At 40.2% G+C, this 26696-nt stretch overlaps 1 protein-coding gene across 1 annotated transcript; it reads left to right on the top strand.

Moving 5' to 3' along the window:
- Positions 1-670: 670 nt before the first annotated feature.
- Positions 671-25861, top strand: LOC138903316 (uncharacterized). Its single transcript, XM_070191262.1, has 2 exons — positions 671-1486; positions 25481-25861. Exons 1-2 carry the CDS (start codon positions 671-673, stop codon positions 25859-25861), a joined length of 1197 nt encoding a protein of 398 aa, XP_070047363.1.
- Positions 25862-26696: the final 835 nt, after the last annotated feature.

Raw genomic sequence — 26696 nt, 5'->3', positions numbered from 1 at the left:
AATAATGTTGTTTTAATTAATGTTAGGCTTAACTAGTTGTAGAGACTAGGTGCCGTCATGACGTCACACGGAGGGGAAATTGGGTCGTGATAAGTTGGTATCAAAGCCCTAGGTTCATAGGTGCTACGAGTCATAAGCGCGTTTAGTAGAGTCTTGCGGATCGGTACGGAGACGTATGTACTTATCTTCGAGAGGCTACTGAACTATTAGGACAATTTCACTTCCTTCATTCCTATCGTGCGAGTTCATTGATCTTGAAGTTTGAAATTTTCCATTTCCATTCTCTCACAAATGTTAAGGACACGAGCTGCGGTTCCCGATGATGTTACCACCGGAATAGATGCCGCTATGGTCAGAGGTAGAGGCCGACGAGGAGCACGTGCCGCAGTTAGGGCACCTACCAGAGAAGCAGTTGGGGAGCCGCCAGTAGTTCCAGTTGGGGGCAAGTACTGTAGGCGCCTGCTATGACCCCCAGACTTCAGGAGACTTTAGCACAGTTCCTGAGCATGTTTGGTATATTAGCTCAGGCGGGGATATTTCGGTTCTACCAGTTACTTCACAGACCGGGGGAGGAGCCCAGACTCCCGCCACCCACATTCCAGAGCAGCGAGTTCACGTTGGTCATGTTCCAGGTGTCATGGTAACACATGCCATGGTTCTAGTTTAGCTTATGGTCAGAGCAGCAGCATCCGAGGAATGGCAACTTAGATTTGCAAGGTTCAAGAGATATAACCCTTATACATTCAGCGGTTTGGCTTCATGGAGTGAACATGGTTTTCTGGAGGAGTTCCATAACATCCTTCGTACTATGGATATTGTTGAGACGAGTGGGGTTGATTTTACTACGTTCCAACTTAAGGGAGCGGCTTATCAATGGTGGCGGCTATATGAGATGGGTAGCCCAGCCGAGTTAGCTTCACTTACATGGGTTCAGTTTTTAGAGATGTTCCTGAGAGAGTTTGTACCTCAGTCCCGTCGAGATGCATGGCGCGCGGAGTTTGAGCAGTTGCGCCAGGGTACTATGTCAGTATTAGAGTATGCCATGAGATTCGATGATTTGGCCGGGCATGCACCTGCTTTGGTCTCCACAGTTAGAGAGCGTGTCCGTAGATTCATTGAGGGACTCATGCATGATATTTGGTTCAGTATGGCTTGTGAGTTAGAGTCAGATGTTTCATTTAAGCAGGTGGTAGGGATCGCTCGCCGTGTAGAGGATATGTGGGGCCATGAGAGAGAGTACATGCAAGATCAGGAGAGAGAGGACAGGGAGGTGGGGAAGCCTCGTAGACTAGAGAGATCAACTGGTCCTTATTTTGGAGGCAGGGTACGACATGATAGAGGTTTTATGGGTCATCCAGTTCGGTTTGCACTTCAGGCTTCGCACAGTGTGTCAGGTGCTCATGGGTCTCAGAGTACCCACACCACACAGTTCCTACAGCCACATCAGCAGAGAGGTTTCTTCAAGTGTGGAGATACCAACCACAAGGTGAGAGATTGTCCTAGACTCCGGACAAGTGTGTCACAGCGGAGTATTCAGGCCAGTAGAGGGCGCCCAAGAGGGGAATGCTCGACCCGTTGATGTGTTTCATATAATAGGCTTGAGACCAATGCGCCAGATGATGTCATACAAGTATGCTTTTGATTTGTTACAGAGGGGCACCATTCGTATTTTTATTCGGTTCTGCTTATAGGGGCGAGTTCCCCTATTTGTTGTCCCACCTATAGGTGATTTCATGACTTAGTATTATGTTTAGGCATTTACCCCTGTTGGGAGACTCTACGAGTTGTAGCCCGTGCCTATCGTTTGTTTCTATTCATTATCGAAAGTTTCGAGACTAGGAGTGAATTCATGTTGTCCATTATGGTAGGTTTGATGTGATTCCTGAGTAAATTGGTTACGATTTGTGATTTGATACTCTACTGGGGTGAGGGTTTAGTAAGTTTTGTGATTTTATTGGCAGAATTGAATTAGTGGAAGATTTCCATTGGTATGATGTGTATTCGACTTGTAATTCAGAGTTGAGAGTGAGACCCTCACGATTCCATGTGATTTGATATGTTTGAACATGGCTGAGTACCGCGGTGGAAGTTATATCAGGATGGGACCCTTGTGATTGTTCATATGCTTTAATTCTTTCCTTGTTATATTGTTTTGTAGGTTAGTATTGTTAGAGAGTTGTGCCTGTCAGGCTTGTTTGGTAGTTTCCTTATGTGTTTCTCTTTTCATATTCAGTCAATTTCGTTCGGTGCTTCTTGAGTTTTAGCTTGCGGGGTGTGTGCCCAGTGGTGTTAGTTGTGACTTATTTATTCAGTTGTATATTTAAGAGGTCTTCATGTTTCTTGCATCGTTGTCAGTGTTGTGGAGGTTTGAACAGGGTTCTAACGGATATGAGGCTAATTGCCGGTGATGGTTTTGATTACGGGCAACTATTGTGATAAAAGATGTTATTATGGGCCTATGTGAGGTGTGTCTTGTTGTGTAGTCGCACCTTGTGGGTGTAGGCATGAGTTTTTACAGCTGGTTGAGACTGATATCGGTTATGGATTTAGAATCGGGTCTTTTGAAGACAAATGGAAGGTGAGAATTTTGACTCTAAGGCTTATCGGTGTTGATAGAAAGGATAATTTATAGTTGGGATGGTGTCGTTAGGCTTATGAAGATTGGGGTGATGTGGGGTCCCCCGCGGGTGTATGTTGAATATGTTCTTTCAGTGATTGAAGACTTCGAGGCGATTCTTAGCACGTTCGAGGTCGAACGTTTGTTTATGAGGGGAATGATGTAATGACCCGGCCGGTCGTTTTGAGAATTTAAATCTCGTCCAGCGGCATAAGGCCCTGAGCATCTTCGTATTATGTGCCTTGACTTCCGTGCGTGGTTGAATTCAATTATCGGATGATTCGAAGTGATTTGGGACACTTAGTCCCTAAAATGGAAGCTTTAGTCTTAGGATTTTGACCGTAGTCAGAACTGTGTGGAGGCGACTCCGGAATAGAATTTCGTCGGTTCCGTTAGCTCCGTTGGGTGATTTTAGACTCAGGGGCATGTCCGGATTGTGTTTTGGAGGTCTGTAGCTCATTTAGGCTTGAAATGGTGGAAGTTAAATTTTTGGAGTTTTGACCGAGATTTTGGTGTCAGATTTTAGTAAATTCGATATGGTTAGATTCGTGGGTGAATGAGCTTTCATATTTTACAACTTTTACCCGATTTCGAGAAGTGGGCCCCACAGGCGCTTTTTGAGTTAAATTTCAGAATTTTCATTAAATGTTGATTTCGTTGATTAGATGAGTCTATCATTGTTCTATTTATGATACGTAATTTCTTTTGGCTAGATTTGGGCCATTCAGAGCCGGATATTCGTGGAAAGGGCATTCTTACGGATTGATTGAGCTTGACTCGAGGTAAGTATCTTGTCTAACCTTATGTGGGGGAACTACCCCTTAGGATTTGAGTTATCTATGTTGATTGTAGTCTATGTACGCGAGGTGACGAGTGCGTGCTCGGACTTATTTGTGGAAAGTTGGCCTTTTAGGGTTATTATGTCCTTATATTCACCGTGTATGATGTTGTTTTTGATACGTTTGCATTCCTATTTGCTAGTTTCACCTTTACACGCTTTTATTAGAGATAATTGCTTTAGGATTCACTCTTACTGTCTATTTGACCCTTATTCGACTTAACCAAAGATTTTACCTCTTCTACTGTAGTCCTATATTTTTCATAACTGCTTATCTAAATTGAAATCATTATTTTCTCATCCTATAATTGCTTAGTCTTAATTGGAGTTATGAATTTTTGAATACACCCGTGGGGTCCCCCGCGGGTGTATGTTGAATATGTGCTCTCAGTGATTGAAGACTTCGAGGCGATTCTTAGCATGTTTGAGGGGAAGGATGTAACGACCCGACCGATCGTTTTGAGAATTTAAATCTCGTCCTGCGGCATAATTCCCTGAGCATCTTCGTATTATGTGCCTTGCGTGGTTGAATTCAATTATGGGGTGATTCGAATTGATTTGGGACACTTAGTCCCTAAAATAGAAGCTTAAGTCTTAGGATTTTGACCGTAGTCGGAACTGTGTGAAGACGACTCCGGAATAGAATTTCGCTGGTTCCGTTGGCTCCGTTGGGTGATTTTGGACTTTGTGGAATCGTTGCTACATTTTTGTTTTGTTTTCCCTTGTTAAGCTGTTCTCCTTCTGCCTAGCATTCTTTACTGTGGTTATTCCTTGTGAATGAGTTCTACCGTTCTTGTGATTTAAATTCTTGAGTTGATTTGCTCGTCGTATTTTGCGTTTCTGTCATTGTTGCTTTTTACTCGTTGTGGTGATGTACGAGGTTTCTGTCATGTTATAGTTGTTATCTCTATTGTTTGCGCTGCATATTTAAATTGGGACTACAGACGTATTCTGGGAGATCCCCCAGCACTGCATATTTATTTTGGGACTACAGACGTATTCCGGGAGATCCCCCAGCACTGCATATTTATTTTGGGACTACGGACGTATTTCGAGAGATCCCCCAGCACTGCATATTTAAATTGGGACTATAGACGTATTCCGAGAGATCCCCCTATCTTGCATATTTACTTTGGGACTACGGACGTATTCCGGGAGATCCCCCCCTCCCGTACTGCATAATTAATTCGGAACTACGGGACGGTATCCCGGTAGATTTCCCCTGTAGTTATATCTGTGTTCGGAGCAGCTAATCTTCCATGCTTAGGTGTCACAGGGTGACTTATACTCGAAGGATATTACTTGAAAAGTTTATATTTGAAAAGTATTTATCTTGAAGGAACTATGTTTGAAGATATTTATTTGAAAGGGTTATACTTGAAAAGTATTTATCTTGAAAGAACTATATTTGAAGGTTAATTATTTGAAAAGTTTATATTTGAAAGGTTTTATCTTGAAAGAACTATGTTTGAAAGATATTTATTTGAAGGAAGTATATTTCAAAAATAATTTCTTATTGGAAAGGATTATATTCTAAAGAACTCAATTTGTTAAAGTTTACACTTGAAGGATTTGACTAATTTATTGGGGTTGTTGGCTGAGACCTGATGTGAGAACTATTGCAGCTGCTGAGTTGCTAATTGCCTTTATTGTATTGTGAGTTTTGGATTTGGGTTGTGTTATCGTTCATTCTTCTGTGTCTTATTCTGGTGTTACGCTGTTACTTCCTATATTTTTCCTTCCTTATTGCAGTTGCTATGTCATTAGCCATATCGTGGGGTCCTTAGATAGATGTCATGTTCTGTCATCCCTATACTTATGCTTGTTCAGTTTATTAGACCAGTGGGTGTCTTGACTAGTCCTCGTCACAACTTCACCGAGGTTAGTCTTGATACTTACTGGGCACCGTTGTGGTGTACTCATGCTACTCTTCTGCACAATTTTTGTTTTTGTGCAGACCCAGGTATTTATTCGTTAGCTAGCTGTGTGGACTGTCGCTGCGGAGACTCAAGGTAAACGTGCCGCTGCGTTCGTAGGTTTCGGAGTCACCTTCAAGTTTTCGTTTTGCACTGTTTATTCTTATTTCTAGACAGTTGTATTTAGAAGTTTTCTAGCAAATACTCTGTAGAGCTTATGACTTGTACTACCGGTTTTGGGAATTGTAAGAGATTTCTATTTATTTTGTTAGATGTTAATTAAATAATGTTGTTTCAATTAATGTTAGGCTTACCTATTTGTATAGACTAGGTGCCGTCACGACGTCACACGGAGGGAAAATCAGGTCGTGACACCTTCTCACGCGATCGCATAGAAGGAAACTAGTAACAGAAAACCAGGATGCTTTAGCTGGAATGCAAAGTCCAAAATTGATCCGTTAGCCGTCCAAAACTCACTCGAGGCCCCCGGGACCTCAACCAAATACACCAATAAGTCCTAAAATATCATACGAACTTAGTCGAAGCCTCAAATCACATCAAATAACATCAAAAACACAAATTGCACCGGGATTCAAGCCTAATAAACTTTGAAATTTCCAAATCCTACAAACAACGTCGAAACATATCAAATCATGTCCGATTGACCTCAAATTTTGCACACAAGTCATAAATGACATAACAGGCCTATTCAAATTTCCAGAATTGTATTCCGGCCGCGATATCAAAAAGTCAACCCACTGGTCAAACTTGCAAAAAAATCGACTTTCGCCAATTCAAGCCTACTTCCACTACGGACCTCTAAATTATTTTTCGGACATGCTCCTAAGTCCAAAATCACCATACGGAGCTATTGAAATCATCAAAATTCAAATCCGAGGTTGTTTACACATAAGTCCACATCCGGTCAACTTTCCTAACTTAAAATTTTTAATTATGAGACTACGTGTCTCATTTCACTTTGAAATCCTTCCGGACCCAAACCAACTAACCTGGAAAGTAATAAAATAACTGTAAAGCATAAATTGAGCAGTAAATGGGGAAACAAGGTTATAATAATCAAAACGATCAGTCGGGTCGTTACAAAATCTCTCTCATGTAAATATGTAAGTTACTATTTTATAAATTATATTTCTGTTCATTACCCCGACTTATTTTCAGTTTTATATTATGTGAATATATTTTAAGCTTTAGTTTATGTTCTCTTAGCTGTATATAATCAAAAAATCACTCTAAGTATATGGTTATCTTTCCAATTTCTTAATAACTCTAATGGATTAACCTGTAAATTCCTAGGAGAGACCGATTAAAAATAGCCCAGAATATTGCCATAAAAGTTGTTAGAATGGGCAAATGTGTTTAACTGTGTCTAAGGTGAGATTAAAGAAAGAGATATTAAGAAAAGATCTGGAAGCTGATATGAAGGACAATAATACAAGAGACGAAAATGACATAAAAGGACTAACTAGAAAGAATTTAGGAACTAAAGTATTAGTAGTAGTATATGATGATAGATGGCCGGATTTGAAAAAATCTATTATAGGTTTAACAGAAGTAGACATGACAAATAATGGAGGAATATTTTACATAAGTCTGGTATCAGAGCTGGAAGATTTTACCCCCTTATTTTGGTATCAGAGCTGGAAGATTTTAGGACCAAGACCATACATTTATGAAACAACATTATTTTGCTAAATATATAAGTTATTACCAGCATTTGATATATCTTACTCTAGACAGAATTCAAAATTTTATAGACTATAGAACAGAATTAAAAGAATATTTGAATAGTCCAGAAGAAGTTGTTCTAGGTGTAGTAAATACAGATAATAGATTTGATTATCTTATTAGGGAAATTCAACGAGTTAATAAAGACATTATACAAGAAAAAGAATATATTAGAACACTGAAAAGTAAAGTAGAACCCATTCCGTTAGGATAAACTATATGAAACAACATCCTTTGACTAAGCAAATAGCTAATAATTATTGGTTTTTAAATAGAGAAATAACAAGAAAATTAGAATTGATAAAAGTACTTAAAAAAGTTAAAAAACTCTTAAAAGCAACTTTAGAATTCGCCCAACAAAGAAAAGAATCAGAATCAAAAATTCATCTAACATCAAGTCAAATAATAGAAAATATTATTAGTGAAGAAAATATATCCGCATTAGACTGGGAAATACAAGGATTAGAAGGTGATATAAATTATCAAGAACAACAGATAAAATTCTTTAAACATAGAAAAATTTGTATACCACTAGGCTAATTTAAAAGTAGATAATTTAAAGAATCTAGAATATTTAGACTTAAGAATATATCTGTCACGACCCAAAATTCATTAAAGGTCGTGATGGCGCCGGACACCATTGTCAGGCAAGCCAGCACTAAATACTTAATTTAGTTCTCATTTAATATTTTTGAAATCATAATTTCCTTCAATTAAATAATAAAAGATGAACTTTACCAAGTGAATAATAATGTTTTTAACAATTTCAATACTGAAAAATCCATAATCACCCCAAAACCCGGTGTCACAAGTGCATGAGCATCAACTAGGAATGTAAAATAAAATACAGCCTCTGTCCAGAATACCAATTTGGACAGGAGAAATATAAATACTCTGAAGGGGACTCTGCCGTCTGCGGGTCGTAATGTGGACTACAACTCACGTAGGTCCTCGCATGCATACATGCCTCTGCTCTCACAAGGCCATTAGTCACATATGTACCTGCACAAAAAATGTGCAGAAAGTGTAGCATGAGTACGAAATCAACGTGTACCCAGTAAGTATCTAGCCTAACCCCGGAGGAGTAGTGACGAGGGTTCGACATAGACACTCACTAGTGGTCCAATAATATCAGGTACAGTAAAGAGATAAGTAAATATGAGGCAGAGTAAATAAATGAGGTAAACAAGTAATAAATCACGTGGTTCAAATCCCCCCTCTTTACGAGGAACTCAAGCTCTCCATTAGAAATTCCCTCCTTGACCGGAGCATGTATATACATATATAATGGATCTTATTAGATAGATCGTCATAACTCAAATCGGCAAAACTCATAGATACACTAGCCTTTTGCCAAATATTACGCACGAATCCATGAGGATATGATATTGAAAATGCCGAGGCGTATGACCCGATCCAACATAAAAAAATTTAAACTGTACACCGCCGAGGGTCGAACGGCCCGAACCATAGATACATCTATTAAACTGCCGAGGCGAACGACCCGCTCCCATGAGAGTGTGGTACATAAATCCTACCGTGGCGAACGCTCCAATCCCATAAGAGTGAAATACAAATTCCTGCCGAGGCGAACGACCCGATCCCATAAGAGTAAGAAGCTTTGCCGGGCCCTTGACCCCACTCACGAATAAACATGTGAGTTGTAATTTCTTTAACAAAAACCTTTCAATGAAACATATATACCACAAAAACATTCCGTAAGAGGAGTAAAATTATTCGGTGACTAATCATGAACTCGTGTAGTCTCTACAATAGCAAGTCTAGTCTCAAGTAGTAATGCAAAACAGAGAAATTTAATAGGCGAGAGACTTCTCAAATAGTACAACTATAGCATGATGTGAACCTAAGTTTACCCGAACAATAACATGAATGTAGCTATGTAGGGGCTCTCGTCACCTCGTGCGTACGTAGGCCCCCACAACATGTAGCACACATTAATATACAACACCTAGGGGTAATTTCCCCCTCATAGAGTTGGACAGGAGACCTACCTCGCTCTGAAATTCCATAACCGGCTCCAAAGCCTCTCTAATACCTCAAATCGATGCCCGTCGCTCCAAAACTAGTCAAATAATGTGCAAACCAATAATAATATACTCTAATACTCATAAAAAATCAATTTAGACAAATTCCCAACTTCGCTCGAAAAGCCGATAAAGCAACCCTCGGGCCTACGTGCCCGGATTCCGAAAATCTTCAAAGATAAACATTACCCATAACATTACGAACTCAAATATATGATTTATTCTCAATTCCATGCCCAAATTCGTTGTCAAAATCCAAAAATACCAATTTCTAGGTTTTCTACCAAAACCACAAATTTCTACAACTTTCCATGCTTAAATCCAAATATAAACTAAGTATTTAACTTTCAATAGGTGGGGATCACTTACCTTGACATAGATGATGAAAATCTTCTCTTGAAGCTCTCCAAAAATCGCCCAACCAAGTAAATAATGGGCCAAATCCCATTTTTATAAAAACCTTCTGCCTAGACGACCTTCCGCTTCTGCGGCCTTCTAGCCGCTCCCGCGGCTCTGCATATGTGGAAGTTCCATCGCAGATGCGGCTCCAGCTCAAACCAACATCCCTCGCTTCTGCGCCCAAGGTAGCGCACCTGCGCTCCCGCTCCTGCGGGCAACAAGTGCTTCTGCGCACAGACATGCCGTTTCTGCGGAATTCCCCCTCAGCCCAGCTACCATTTCTGCGACCCCGGCCGCTTTTGGGGCTCCGTACCTGCGGCCAAAACCTCGCAGGTGCGGTTACACCAGATGACAACAGCTCCAACATTCTTCCAAACCCTAACTCTATCCGTTTACCATCCGGAATCCACCCGAGGCCCTTGGGACCTCAACCAATGATACCAACACATCCTAAAATATCATACAAACTTAGTAGAGCCTTTAAATCACATCATACAATGCTAAAAACACGAATCACCCTCCAATTCAAAGTTAATGAACTTTGAAACTTCAACTTCTACAATCGATGCCGAAACCTATCAAATCACGTCCGATTGACCTCAAATTTTGCACACAAGTCATCATTGACATTGCAGACCTACTTCCACTTCCAGAATCAGAATCCGACCCCGATATCAAAAGTCCACTCCTGGTCAAACTTCTCAAAAACATTCAAATTTACAATTTTCGCCAAATGACCCCGACATGACCTACGGACCTCCAAATTCACATCCGGATGTGCTCCCAATACCAGAATCACCATACAGAGCTATTCCCAAACATGGAATCCCAAACGGACATCAATAACAATGAAATGCACTTCAACCCAAATTTATGAAATTCTTCCAAAATGCCAACCTTCCACAATAGGCGCCGAAATGCACCCGGGTCATCCAAAACCCGATTCGGATATACGCCCAAGTCCAAGATCATCATATGAACCTGTTGGAACCTTCCAATCCCGATTCCGAGGTCATTTACTCAAAAATCAACCCTTAGCCAACTCCTCCAGCTTAAAGCTTCTGAAATTAGAATATTTTTTCTATATCAACTTCGGACTTCCGGAAATTCAATTCCGACCATATGTATAAGTCATAATAACTGAAGTGAAACTACTTATGGCCTCAAACTGCCGAACAACGGGCTAGGTCTCAAAATGACCGGTCAGGTCGTTACAATATCCAGAAAAGAAATATAGAGTATTAAAAGATAATTCAATCATAAAGTGTAATTTTAGCAACGGAGAACATATATTACACATAGAAGACAAGCAATATAATACTTTGGTAGATTTAATAATTAATCTTAGTAAAGAATCACAAGAGAATAATAAAAACATAACCAAAACACTAGATATAATAGAATCTCTACAAAACAAACAAAGAAAAGTCTTGGAAAAATTAGAACATAATTTTGACTTCCTAAAGTCACAAGAAATAGAGATAGATAGAAAAATAGAGTTTTAAAATAATAAATTTAACCTAGAAAAAATACCTACAAAAAGCGAGATAGAAAAATTAGTCAGAACTAATACATAAAGACCTAAAGATTTAGAAATTCAAATGACTAAGTAAATAGAAAAGATAATTGATAAATTAGAATCACTAAAAAGTGATATAGGCACATTAAAAGAAATGATAGAAACACTAAAAGAAATCTCTCTTTCATGAACGACTTAGACATAGACCTAGTATATGATTGTCACGACCCAGAATTTTCACCTTCAGGACCATGATGACGCCTAACATTTCACTTGCTAGGCAAGCCAACATTAGAATAATTTTAATCATTTTAAAACAAATTAAATTAAATAGAAGTTCAATTACTGAAATAAAGTACGGAAGACCATAACAAACGAACCATCCAAATACATCCCCGAATCCGGTGTCACAAGTGCACGAGCTTCTAAAATAATACAAACAAGGGTCTGAATAAAATAAAGCTGTTAGAAAGAAAGCACACAGCAAAAAAATAAAGTAGAAGGGGACTACAGAACTGCTGACGTTGTGCAGTTATACCTCAAGTCTCCTCTGGGTAGCTGAAATTCGAGTAAGTCTATGGTACGCCGCTGGGACCAACTCCAAAATCTGCACAAGAAGTGCAAAGTGTAGTATGAGTACAACCGACCCATGTACTATGTAAGTGCCGAGCCTAACCTCAACGAAGTATTGACGAGGCTAAGGTAGGTCACTTACATTAACATGTACGCAATAATAGTAATAACAACAATAATAGAAATAAAACAGGTAACTCATTTCAATAGTTGAAGCCAACTCCGCAGTCATAACCAATTATTATTTCAATCAATTTTCGTTGCGGCGTGCAACCCGCTCCAACAATATAATTCTTCAATACATTTTCGTTGCGGCGTGCAACCCGCTCCAATAATATAAACTTAAAAATATAATCTGTTGCGGCGTGCAACCCGATCCCCCAATATATTCCTTTTCATTTCCATTGCAGCGTGCAACCCGCTCCAACAATATAAATTAAGAACTCTTAAATGTAATAAAAATACTCCAATAAATACCACATTTAATAAGAAAATATTAGGCAACAAAGCATACAATGATTATAATTTATTCAGGAAACAAGTAATGACAAGTAGCAATTAATTGTGGAAAGATCAGGGAGAAGATAGGCAATTTCATATTTAATATGCTAAATGTCAAGTAACAATTAAGACACATAAATCAAATAAGTATGTAACAATTATTGCATGAATTCAAGAATTAATATTTGACAAGGAATATGAGAGAAACAATTATTATAACAATTTATTCGTGTCTTAAAACAAGTTATGATTTTTAAATAATTATGCAAACAACTAATTTGATGACGTATAGACACTCGTCACCTCGCCTATACGTCGTCCACATGAGTTTCACATAACAAATAATTCAAGGGTTCTATTCCCTCAAGTCAAGGTTAACCACGATATTTACCTCGCTTCGCAACCAATTTCAAGATTTCAATAAGCCTTTGCCTCACGAATTCGTGTCTGAAAGCTTCAAATCTTGTCACAAACAATTCAATATACTCAACACGAATCGTAGGAAATAATTCCATATGAATTTACTAATTTTTCGGATTAAAATCCGAAATTTATTTTAAAAATCGATAGTGGGACCCACGTCTCTAATCCCAGAAAAACTCATGAAATCCAAACTCCAGTTCCGATACAAGTTCAACCATATAAAAATTATTGAATCCCGACATCGGATTGACCTTCAAATCTTTATTTTATATTTTTGGAAGATTTTATAAAAATCTGATTTTTCTTCCATATATTTATGGATTCATGATGTAAATGAGTATGAAATCATGAAATATAATCAATATATGATAAGAAACACTTACCCCAATATTTTCCCGTGAAAATCGCCCAAAAATTGCATTACCCGAGCTCAAAATCGTGAATAATGAAAAATGGGGCGAAATCCCATTTCCAGAACTTAAGTTCTGTTGCCCAGTCATTTACCCTATGGGATTGCAGCCAATCTACCACGATTGCGAAGCACAAAATTTTTCCAGCATTCTTTTACTATATGCGATCGCGCGGCCATTCTCCCGCGATCGCGAAGAACAAAATTTTCCAACAGCCTTCTCCAACTCTTCCGTAAAGCCTCTAGTATAATAGTCATAACTTTTTTTACAAAACTCCAAATAACAAATGGTTTATCTTTTTGAATACTAGACACCAAGATCTACAACTTTCATGTTTTGGTCATCTCCCAATTCCTTATAGAGTTTGAGATATAAGCTGTCAAAGTCAGACCTGTGCAATACAAATTTCTTCTTCGCCATTTCCAAACATCTTCTCGGACAACCTGTAGTGTACTAACTATAACGTTTTGTACACAACTCCAAATTCTAAATGGTTTACTTTTATGAAAACTAGATACAAAGAGCTACAACTTTCATTTTTGGATCATCTCTAAGTTCTTTATAGATTGCGAGATATAAGCTTCCAAAGACGGGATAGTGCAACAGAAGTTTCCTCTATGCGATCAAGAAAGGTCATCCGCGATCGCGAAGCACTGGTCAATTTCTCCCATTTTGCACATCGTGATCGCGGACAATTACCCGTTATCGTATATCACACTGCTGTAGCAAAAAACCAGCACCTAAAAAGGGCTTAGAAATGGTCCGAAATCACTCCGAAACTCACCCGATCCCCTTGGGACCCCGTCAGAATATTCCAACAAGTCCCGAAACATAATACAGGCTTACTCGGGGTTTCAAATCACGTCAAACAATATCGAAATTACAATTCACACCTCGATTCAGACTTATGAGTTTCAAATTTTCAATTTACAAAACTTGTGCCGAAACTGTTAAATAAATCCGGAATGACTTCAAATTTGGCACACAAGTCATAAATGACATAACGGATCTATTCCAATTTTCAGAATCTCAATCCGAGTCCAATATCAATAAAGTCAACTCCGCGGTAAAACTTTGGAAATCTTTAGCCTTTATATTTCTAGTTTTTTGTTAAATGTCGATAATTTGAGCTAGGGACCCCTGAATTCAATTCTGGGCATACGCCCAAGTCACAAATCACGATATGGACCTACCAGACCTGTCAAAACACTGATCCTGGTCCGTTTGCTAAAAATGTTGATCGAAGTCAACTTAAGTGAGTTTTAAAGATCTATTTCACATTTTAATCCATTTTTCACATAAAAGCTTTCCGAAAAATTATACGGACTGTGCATGCAAGTCGAGGAATAATGAATAGTGCTTTTTGAGGTCTCAGAATACAGAAATAATTTATTAAATTTAAAGATGACCTATCGGGTCATCACATTCTTCACCTCTAAAATATACGTCCGTCCTCGAACGAAATTGGAAAATTACCTGAACTGGTGAAAAAGTGTGGATATCTACTCTGCGTGTCCTACTCGGACTCCTAGGTAGCTCACTCAATCGACTGACCTCTCCATTGCACCCGAACTGAAGGATAATTCTTAGATCTCAACTGTCGAACCTGCCCAGCTAAAATAGCTACCGGCTCCTCCTTATAAGTCAAATCTTTGTCCAATTGGACTGAGCAGAAGTCTAACACATGAGACGGATCACTGTGATGCTTTCGGAGCATGGACACATGGAACATCGGATGAACTGCTGATAAACTAGGTGGTAATGCAAACCTGTAGGCTACTTCCCCTACCCTTTCAAGAATTTCAAAGGATCCAATATACCTAGGGCTCAATTTTCCCTTCTTTCCAAATCTCATTACACCCTTCAGAGGTGAAACCCGGAGCAATACTCTTTCTCCCACCATGAATGCAATATCACGAACTGTACGGTCGGCATAACTCTTTTGCCTAGACTGAGCTGTGTGAAGACGATCCTGAATAATCTTGACCTTATCTAAGGCATCCTGCACCAAATCGGTACCCAACAACCTAGCCTCTCCCAGTTCAAACCAGCCAACGGGCGAATGACACTGTCTCCTGTATAATGCTTCATATGGAGCCCCCTCTATGCTCGATATTTAAATAGTGCATTCTGACTGTCCGTTTGTCTGTGGATGAAATATTGTACTCAACTTAACCCGCGTGCCTAACTCGTGCTGTACAACCCTCAAGAAGTGCGAGGTGAACTGTATACCTCGATCAGAAATGATAGACACGGGCACACCGTGAAAGCGGATAATCTCGCGGATATAAATCTCAGCTAACCGCTCTGAAGAATAGGTAATTGCCACTGGAATGAAATATGATGACTTGGTCAACCTGTCACAATGACCCATACTGCGTCAAACGTTCTCTGAGTTCGTGGGAGTCCAACAAAAAATCCATAGTGATACGCTCCCATTTCCACTCAGGAATTTCTAACTTCTGAAGCAAACCACCAGGTCTCTGATGCTCGTACTTAACTTGCTGACAATTCAGAAACCGAGCTACATATGCAACTATATACTTTTTCATTCTCCTCCACCAATAATATTTCCGCAAATCTTGATACATTTTGGCGGCACCCAGATGAATAGAATACCGGGAACTTTAGGCCTCTTCAAGAATTAATTCATGAAGCCCATCCACATTAGGAACACAAATACGACCCTACATCCGCAGAACTCCATCATCTCCCACATCAACCTGCTTGGCACCACCGTGCTGCACCATGTCCTTAAGGACAAGCAAATGAGGATCATCAAACTGTCGCTCTCTCATGCGCTCATATAAAGAAGACTGAGTGACTGTGTAGGCTAGAACCAGATTGGGTTCTAAAATATCTAACCTCACGAATTGATTGGCCAAAGTCTGAACATCTGCAGCTAACGACCTCTCACTAACCAAAATATACGCAAGGCTGCCTATACTCACGACCTTTCTACTTAAAACATCAGCCACCACATTGGCCTTTCTGGGGTGATACAAAATGGAGATATCATAGTCCTTCAACATCTCCAACCATCTTCGCTGCCTCAAATTGAGATATTTTTGTTTGAACAGATACTGTAGACTACAATGATCAGTAAATACCTCACACGAGACACCGTAAAGGTACTGCCTCCAAATCTTCAGCGCATGAACAATGGCTGCCAATTCTAAGTCATGAACATGGTAATTCTTCTCGTGAACTTTCAACTGCCACGACGCATATGCAGTCACCCTGCCATCCTGCATCAATATTGCACCCAGTCCAATACGAGATGCATCACAATACACTGTGTAAGACCCTGAACCTGTAAGTAATACCAATACTGGGGCTGTAGTCAAAACTATTTTGAGATTTTGAAAGATCTCCTCACACTCTTCAGTCCACCTAAACGGAGCACCCTTCTGGGTCAATCTGGTCTTAATACTTGTTCATAATCAATTATAGAATCGTCAATTAACTTCATGTTAACAAAAATCTCATTTCAAACCTTCATAATACTGATAACGAGATGCGAGGCATGGAGATCTCATTATTATTTACCCGAATTAACGAGTCACATTTAACGCCACCTGGGCGGGCACCTACCTCGTAGGTTAAAACTCAATAATTACAACACGAATTTGGAAAGTATGCACAGAGAATTTCATACAAGAATTTTCAAATAAGCCTAACATGCATGACTCCCTATTAGTACTATAGTACACATTTAATTTCACAAGGGAAAACTTAAACACACAAATTTTCCTTACAAGGATCTCGTCCTTATATAACTTCCACCGCAGCTCGTAGCCCGATTTAAACATATCAATTTATATTAAAATGCGAGGATCTCATCCTCAGTTCTGAATCACAAGTAATACGCACATTGTGCCAATTGAAAATTTCCATTTTCTCCTTTTAAATAATTTTTGTTAAACAAAATCACAACACATAATGAACCCCACACCAGTAGAGCATATAATTCACAATTTGTAATTAATTATCTGGAAATTACATCAAAACTTACCGAAATGAGTAATAAAAAGCCACCTTTAGCCTCACAGCTCTTATTAGTGACCAACACAGAATGATAGGCATAATTATCTCTATAGAACCTTCCAACAGGAGTAAACACATAAGTAGATTATAGAATTACGAAGCTCACTCATAAGTGGAGCACAATAGGAGGACTCGTCTCGATACTCATAACCGAATCAAGTTAAGAAAATTATTCCTTTATATTAAATCGAGGTCGTACCTGTAACGACACCATCTGATGTAGCGACCTCAGCCAAACCATAAAAAAATATATCAACGGCTGGGCCTCCACCTCTAAGACGCCCTCTACCCGCCCGTCCTCCACCCCTAACTGGTCATGTGGGTGGTGTAGTAACTGCAACGGGGGACGTAACCTGAGTGCTTTGATGAAATATGTCTCTCCCAAGTCTGGGATAATTTTCTCATGATGTGCCTAGTATCACCGTATTTATAACAACCCATTTGTGGGTTTGGCTACTCATACTGAGTCTGTGTCAGATTACTGGAATAACCATTATAGGAAACTCATGTCGGTGGTGCATTAAAAGAACTTACTGGAGCACCCCGAGTTATCCGATGTGCGGACTAGGCTAGCCGACTACCCGAGCCCCCGCCATAATGATTTATACTTGCAGAGTAGAATCTACTGAATTCTCCAAAACCTCGAGACCTCTTGGTCTCCTTAGTTTCCTTTTTCCTCACCCCGAACGCGTTCTAATATCCTTGAAATTTCTACCACTAGTGGAAATGAAGTATCAGCCTGTAGCTCCCGAGTCATGCAAAATTTTACGATCATAATTGAGTCCTTTAATGAGTCTGTAGACTCCCTCTCTGGTTGTAGGAAGCAAAGTAGGAGTATGACGGGCTAACTTATTGAACCTGATGGCATATTCTAACACCGTCATGGTGACCTGACGCAATCGTTCAAACCCTATGTGCCACGCATTACAGAGAGTCTAGGAAACAAACTCTTTCAAGCGTTTTTGAGAACTAAGCCAAGTGGGCAGTGTTGCATTGGATGGTCTGCCCTCTTCATGAGCTTGCCACGAACACCGGTGGAGAATTATCTCTCCCAAGGCCAGTTGTTTTTTGTTATGCTGACTCAACACTGCTGAGCTGGCCCATTTATTAACACACTCTTCGATTCTTCTTTGGGGTAACCCTTACCCCTATTTATACACAACGATCACAAAATTAGAGCTTCATACAGACAAATCTTGGCACGAACCACATAGTCCAGAATCTCGTCAACCACTGTACTTCCTCCGAAGCACCTAGAAATTCGCAACCGTGACGTCCACGCTGAGTAGACCCTTTATAAATTTAAAGTTGTTTCTCTAACTCCTTTGGTACTGAAGTATAGGATTATTAAGGAAGCGGACATACCGCAAGTCCCAACCTTATCCTCTACAAAATCTCAGGCATTAAACATGTGTAAATTTTGGGGAACCTTTCAGTACCACATATATACATTTCAGGCCAAAACTGATATAACACATGACCCCGCAATCCATCCATTGATAGTGGACTCCCCCACTCAGTGCGAAGTCATAGGTCACAACGTCCGATGATCCACAATATTAACCTTCACAGCTCGTGTAAATCAACCAGATGCCAAGGTCCGTTGCACCCCCACATGATTCACTGGGTGATCTATTAATACGTCCGCATCTTCAGTCGGAACCACACGTTGAGGCAATGTATGAGCATCTCTGGCTCCCTCGTAGTCCATCTGCGGCATCACGAACCGTCGACGCACAACTGATACCGAGTGCGCAATGTCATACACGAGTGGATACAAAGGAATATGAGATATATGTTTCAAGCTAAATCAATATCGCATGGTATGGAATGAAAGAAATGGAATTATTCCTAAACTCTATAGCCTCTGGAAGATAAGTACAGACATCTCCGTACCGATCCTTCAGACTCTACTAAGTTTGCTCGTGACTCGTGAGACCTATGTAACCTAGTGCTCTAATACCAACTTGTCACGATCAGAAATTTTCACCCTTAGGACCGTGATGGCGCCTAACATTTCACTTGCTAGGCAAACCAACATTTGAATAATTTTAACCATTTTTAAACAAATTAAATTAAACAGAAGTTCATTACTGAAATAAAGCGTGGGAGACCATAACAAACGAACTATCCAAATACATCCCCGAATATGGTGTCACAAGTGCATGAGCTTCCAAAATAATACAAATAAGGGTCTGAATAAAATAAAGCTGTATGAAAGAATGCACACATCAAAAAAATAAAGTAGAAGAGGACTTCGGAAATGCGGACGCTGTGCAGTTATACCTCAAGTCTCCTCTGGGTAGCTGAAATTCGAGCAAGTCTATGGTACGCTGCTGGGACCAACTCCAAAATCTGCACAAGAAGTGCAGAGTGTAGTATGAGTACAACCGACCCCATGTACTATATAAGTGCCGAGCCTAACCTTGACGAAGTAGTGACGACGCTAAGGTAGGTCACTTACATTAACCTGTACGCAATAATAGTAATAACAACAATAATAAAAATAAAACAGGTAACTCATTTCAATAGTTGAAGCCAACTCCGCAGTCATAACCAATTATTATTTCAATCAATTTCCGTTGCGGCGTGCAACCCGCTCCAACAATATAATTCTTCAATAAATTTCCGTTGCGGCGTGCAACCCGCTCCAACAATATAAACTTTTAACTATAATCTGTTGTGGCGTGCAACCCGATCCCCCAATATATTCCTTTTCATTTCCGTTGCGGCATGCGACCCGCTCCAACAATATAAATTAAGAACTCTTAAATGTAATAAAAATACTCCAATAACTACCACATTCAATAAGAAATTATTAGGCTACAAAGCATACAATGATTATAATTTATTCAGGAAACAAGTAATGACAAGTAGCAATTAATTGTGGAAAGATCAGGGAGAGGATAGGTAATTTCATATTTAATATACTAAATGTCAAGTAACAATTAAGACACATAAATCAAATAAGCATGTAACAATTATTGCATGAATTCAAGAATTAATATTTGACAAGGAATATGAGAGAAACAATTATTCTAACAATTTATTCGTGTCTTAAAACAAGTTATGATTTTTAAATAATTATGCAAACAACTAATTTGATGACGTATAGACACTCGTCACCTCGCCTATACGTCGTCCACATGAGTTTCACATAACAAATAATTCAAGGGTTCTATTCCCTCAAGTCAAGGTTAACCACGACACTTAACTCGCTTCGCAACCAATTTCAAGATTTTAATAAGCCTTTACCTCGCGAATTCGTGTCCGAAAGCTTCAAGTCTAGTCACAAACAATTCAATATACTCAACACGAATTGTAGGAATTAATTCCATATGAATTTACTAATTTTCCTGATTAAAATCCAAAATTCATTTTAAAGATTGACAGAGGGACCCACATCTCAAATCCCAAAAAAACTCACGAAATCCAAACACCTATTCCGATATGAGTTCAACTATACAAAAATTATCGAATTCCGACGTCGGATTGACCTTCAAATCTTCATTTTACATTTTTGGAAGATTTTATAAAAATCTAATTTTTCTTCCATAAATTTACGGATTCATGATGTAAATGAGTTTGGAATCATAAAATATAATCAATATAGGATAAGGAACACTTACCCCAATATTTTACCGTAAAAATCACCCAAATATCGCCTTACCCAAGCTCAAAATCGTGAATAATGAAAAATGGGGCGAAATCCCATTTCCAGAACTTAAGTTCTGTTGCCCAGTCATTTACCCTATGCGATCATGACCAAACTCCCATGATCGCGAATCACAAAAATTTTCTAGCATTGTTTTACTCTATGCGATCGCGGCCATTATCCCACGATCGCGAAGAAGAACGTTTTCCAACAACCTTCTCCAACTCTTCCGAAAAGCCTCTAGTATAATAGTCATAACTTTTTGTACAAAACTCTAATTAACAAATGGTTTATCTTTATGAATACTAGACACCAAGATATACAACTTTCATGTTTTGGTCATCTCCCAATTCCTTATAGATTTTGAGATATAAGATGTCAAAGTCAGACCTGTGTAACACAAATTTATTCTTCACGATTTCCAAATATCTTCCCGGACAGCCTGTAGTGTACCAATCATAACATTTTGTACACAACTTTAAATTCCAAATGGTTTACTTTTATGAAAACTAGATACAAAGAGCTACAACTTTCATTTTTAGATAATCTCCAAGTTCCTTATAGATTGCGAGATATAAGCTTCCAAAGTCGGGTCAGTGCAACAGAAGTTTACTAATGATAAAGCCTTAAATTCCACAACTAAATTCCAGTCTAACCCAGAAGGATTCTGTACGAACCGGTCGGTCGCTTTGAGTATTATAATCCCGTTCTCTCATTTACTACTCAAGTTATGCTTTACAGTTATTTTATGACTTACCAGGTTAGTTGGCTCGGGTCCGGAAGGATTTCGGAGTGAAATGAGACACTTAGTCTCATAATTTAAAACTTAAGTTGGAAAAGTTGACCAGACGTTGAATTATATGTAAACGGCCTCAGATTTGAATTCTTATGATTCCAATAGCTCCGTATGGTGATTTTGGACTTAGGAACGTGTGCGGAAAAGTAGTTTGAGGTCCGTAGTGGAATTAGGCTTGAAATGGCGAAAACCGAATTTTAGGAAGTTTGACCGGGGGGTTGACTTTTTGATATTGAGGTCGGAATCCAATTCTGGAAATTTGAATAGGTCCGTTATTTCATTTATGACTTGTGTGCAAAATTTGAGGTCAATCAGATGTGAATTGATAGGTTCTGGCATCGTTTGTAGAAATTGAAAGTTTCAAAGTTCATAAGGCTTGAATTAGGGTGTGATTCGTGATTTTAGCGTTGTTTAATGTGATTTTGAGATTCGACTAACTTCGTATGATATTTTAGGACTTGTTGGTATATTTGGTTGAGGTCCCGGGAGCCTCGGGTGAGTTTCGGAGGGTTAACGGATCGAATTCGGACTTAGAAGAAAAACCTGAAGTTACTGCCTTCTGGTGCAATCGCACCTGCGGAACTTGGCTCGCAGGTGCGAGCACGTAGAAGCGCAATGGGCATCGCAGGTGTGCAAGGTCCGCAACAGCGGACAGAAAACTCGCACAAGCAAGCTCGCAGGTGCGAGCTGGGATGCGCAGAAGCGGAGGCTGGGTTGGTGACTATGGAGGGCAGATGCATGAGGCATCTCGTAGGTGCGGACATGCACCTGCGCGTGGGGTATTGCAGAAGCGGGGGAAAATCCGCAGAAGCGGTTAAAAATTCTGCAGGTGCGGAACCTTTGGACATTGTACAAAAACAAAGGGGTCCGTGATTTTCTCATTGTTAGGACATTCCAAACACGGGTTGAGGCGATGTTTGAGCGAGAAATCACGAGGAATCTTGAGGTAAGTCACTTGTGATCATTTCTACTCCATAATATTGAATTATCATCGAATAATCCGACTAGATTATGTATTTTTGAGGTTTAAATCGGGAATTTGGGCCTAGGGATTTGGAAATAAGATTTGATGATTTGGAGGTCGAGTTGATGTCGGAATTTGGTAAAATTGATATGGTTAGACTCGTGGTTGAATGGGTTTTCAGATTTTATAACTTTTGTCGGGTTCCGAGATGTGGGCCCCAAAGGCGAGTTAGTTTAGCTAAATTTCGGATTTTGTTGGAAAATTTGTATTTTCATATAGAAGTAATCCTAATAAATTTTATTGACCGAATCAAATTATTTTTGGCTAGATTCGAGGTGTTTAGAGGCCAATTCACGAGGCAAAGGAATAGCAGAATAAAGAATTACATGGTCTGAGGTAAGTAGCAGTTCTAAATTTTGTTCTGAGGGTATGAAACCCCGAATTATGTATTATGTGATCGGTTTTGAGGTGACACACATGCTAGATGACGGGCGTGTGGGCGTGCACCGTAGGAATTGTGACTTGGTCAAATTACATGGAACTGTATAGTTGAATAATCTGTTGTTATCTGTATATTCTCCATGTAGTATAGTAATTGAACCACAAATCATGTTTAGATTATATGTTGGCACTGTAGGGACCCACAAAGGTCATGTACATGTTGAACTATATGCTAAATTGTTGTTTTGTACTCAGTCATAATTTACTTATTTATTTTATCTCAGTCTCTATTGTCCATTATTGATGCATCATATCATTGTTGCTTGGGCTGATTTTCATGATTATTGAGAGCCCGAGAGACTGGAGAGATTTATGACTGAGTGAGGCCGATGGCTTGATTGTGAGATATTATACTATAGCACGTGAGTTGTCCGTGCGGATCCAGATATTATACTATAGTACGTGAGTTGTCCGTGCAGCACGCGAGTTGTCCGTGCAGATCCAAATATTATTCTATAGCACGTGAGTTGTCTGTGCAGCACGTGAGTTGTCCGTGCAGATCCAGATATTGATACTATAGCACGTGAGTTGTCCGTGCAGCACATGAGTTATTCGTGCAGCACGTGAGTTGTCCGTGCAACACATAAGTTGTTCATGCAGATTATAGCACTTGGGTTGTAGGAGCCCCTCCGGAGTCTGTACATACCCCCAGTGAGCACATGTACCTACTGAGTGCGAGTGCTGAGTGCCGAGTGCTGAGTGAATGGACTGGCTAAGTGACTATGGTCCTGAGAGGATGCATTTGATTTCATTACTGTTGCACTTCAGCTATAATATATCACTCTTTTGGATATTTCTGAGAGATATTATATTATGTTTCAGTTGAACTTGACATGAAATTACTGTTTTGGGCCTTAAATGTTAAACTTGAAGGCATGCCTATCTTATTATGTTGGAAATTACTGTAATTGGACTCAGCTGTAAAGCACGTCACTACTTTCAGTTCTTTATTTAGTATTGCTACTTGCCGAGTTGGTTGTACTCATACTACACCCTGCACTTCGTGTACAGATCTAGGTGTTCCCGGACATAGTGGGTGTTGATTCTTTTGCATATTTGATTTTTCGGAGATTCAGAGGTAGCTGCTGTGTTTCGCAGACCTTGTCTCTCCTTACCTATCTCCTTGTTTACTGTATTTGGTCTCAAACTATTATAGACCGTGTTTTTTAGGCTTGTATTCATATTATATACTCATGTGCTCAGTGACACCAGGTTTTGGGAGTGTTTATATTTGTACTTATGAGATTTCTTCTGCTGAATTTAATTATTATGTTTTCAAATTTAAAAGATATATGGTTTATTGAGATTGTCTGCTTGCCTAGTATTGAGATAGGCGCCATCACGACGGGTGAGATTTTGGGTCGTGATAAGTTGGTATCAGAGCTTAGGTTACATAGGTCTCACGTGTCATGAGCAGGTTTAGTAGAGTCTTGCGGATCGGTACAGAGATGTCTGTAGTTATCTTCGAGAGGCTGCCGAACCCTTAGGAAAATTTCACCTTCTTGTATTCCGTCGTGTGAATTTGTTGATTTCGGAAACTAAATTTCTATTATTCTATTCTCTCACAGATGGTGAGGACACGTACTACAAGATCAGATGGTCAGCCACCAGTTAGGGCCGCGAGAGGTTGGGGCCGTGGTAGAGGCCGGGGCCGAGGTAGAGGTCGAGGTGTAGCTCGTACAACAGTTAGAGCAGCACCTGTAGCACCACCAGTTGTTCCAGCTCAGGAGAAGATTCCAGAGATAGTTGAGCCGGCGGGACCAGCTCAGGCACCGGCTGTGCCCATTGTGATTCCAGTCCTTCAGGAGGCTTTGGCCCAGATATTGACATTTTGCACTGGCCTTGCTCAGGTGGTTTCGGCTCAGGCCGCACCAGCCACCTCTCAGGCCGAGGGAGGTACTCATACCCCTGTTGCCCGTACTCAAGATCAGGTAGTGCAAAGACTTTAGATACCGGGGGCACTACCAGCCCAGCTAGTTGCGGCTGCTCAGGCCCCGGTAGTCCCTGTTATAGCAGATGATGAGCAAATGAGACTTGAGAGATTTTGGAGGCTTCGAACTCCATCATTTAGCGGTGCTGAGTTAGAGGATGCTTAGGGTTTTCTAGATAAGTGCCAGTGGATGCTTCAGACAACAGGTATTCTGGAGACCAGTGGGGTCTCGTTAACTACTTTTTAATTTTTTGGAGCTGCCTTCAATTAGTGGGAGGCTTATGAGAGGTGCAGGACGGTCGGTGCATGGCCAATTGGTGGCCGGAATTATCTATTCTCTTTTTGGAGAAGTTCGTGCCGTAGTCTCGTAGGGAGGAGCTACGCAGACAGTTTGAGAAACTTCGGCATGATGGCATATCTATGACCCAGTATGAGATGAGGCCTTCTGAATTGGCTCATCACACATTTTGGTTGGTTCCCACTGATAGGGAGAGGATTATGAGGTTCATTGATGGCCTAACGTATCGGCTACAGTTTCTTATGACTAGGGAGAGGGTATCTGGTGCCACTTTTGACAAGGTGGTTGACATTGCTTAACAGATAGAGGTGGTCCGTAGCCAGGAGCGTGGTGAAATGGAGGCTAAGAGGCCTCGAGGTTCGGGCAGTTTTGGTGGGATACCTTCTGGGGGACAATCCTACCACAACAGGGGTCGCCCTTATAGGCCCGCTCAAACGACTCATCCAGCTCATCGTGATGCATCAGCTAGCCACGGTTCTTACAGTGCTCACTCAGGCCAGTCTTCATCCAGTGCACTACTAACGCAGAGTTCTCATCATGCCTCGTCCGTTCAGGCTTCTACAGGTAATTCCTCGGGTTATCAGGAGCAGCAGTTTCGTCAAAGGAGGGGTTGTTTCGAGTGCGGAAAATTTGATCATTACAAGAGAGATTGTCCTAGGCTGTTGAGTGGGGATCCACAGTAGAATTATCGACCGACGGCACCAGCACCAGTAGTTACGCCACCCGCCCAGCCAGCTCGGGCTGGGGCTCAGTCAGCTAGGGATCGCCCAAGAGGGGGAGGCCGATCAGGTGGCGGTCAAGCCCGATTCTATGCTTTTCCTGCCAGGCCAGATGATGTTGCTTCAGATACAGTGATCACATGTATTGTCTTAGTGTGCCACAAAGAAGCTTCTATATTATTTGACCATGGTTTTACTTATTCGTATGTATAATCATACTTTACTCATTATCTGGATATGCCCTGCGAGTACTTAGTGTCACATGTACGTGTATCTACACCGATGTGCGATACTATTATGGTGGATCATGTGTATCAATCGTGTGTGGTAACTATTGGGGGACTGGAGACTAGAGTTGATCTCTTATTGCTTAGTATGGTTGATTTCGATGTAATCCTAGGTATTGATTGGTTGTCCCCATGCCATGCTATTTTGGACTGTCATGCAAAAACCGTGACGTTGTGTAACGACCCAACCGGTCGTTTTGACTTATAGAACCCTGTTTTCCTAAATAAAACTCCCTGTATGTGGTTTTAATAATTTATGACTTGCGGGGATAGTTGGTTCGGGATTTGGAAGTGTTTGGGTTGAAATCGGAACACTTAGTTCCTTAATTAGGCTTTAAAAGGCCAAGTTTGACTTCGGTCAAAATTTATAGAAAATGACCCCGGAATCGGGATTTGACGGTTCCAATAGGTCCATATGATGATTTTGTACTTGGGCATATGTTCAAATCGGGTTTCGGACAACCCGGGAGCATTTCAATGCTTAATAGTGAAAATTAACTATTTAAAGGTTT

The sequence above is a fragment of the Nicotiana tomentosiformis genome, chromosome 12 (assembly GCF_000390325.3).
Source record: "Nicotiana tomentosiformis chromosome 12, ASM39032v3, whole genome shotgun sequence".
Classification (NCBI taxonomy): domain Eukaryota; kingdom Viridiplantae; phylum Streptophyta; class Magnoliopsida; order Solanales; family Solanaceae; genus Nicotiana; species Nicotiana tomentosiformis.
Note: the sequence above shows the minus strand (reverse complement) of the source record. Positions and strands in the feature narration are given on the sequence as shown.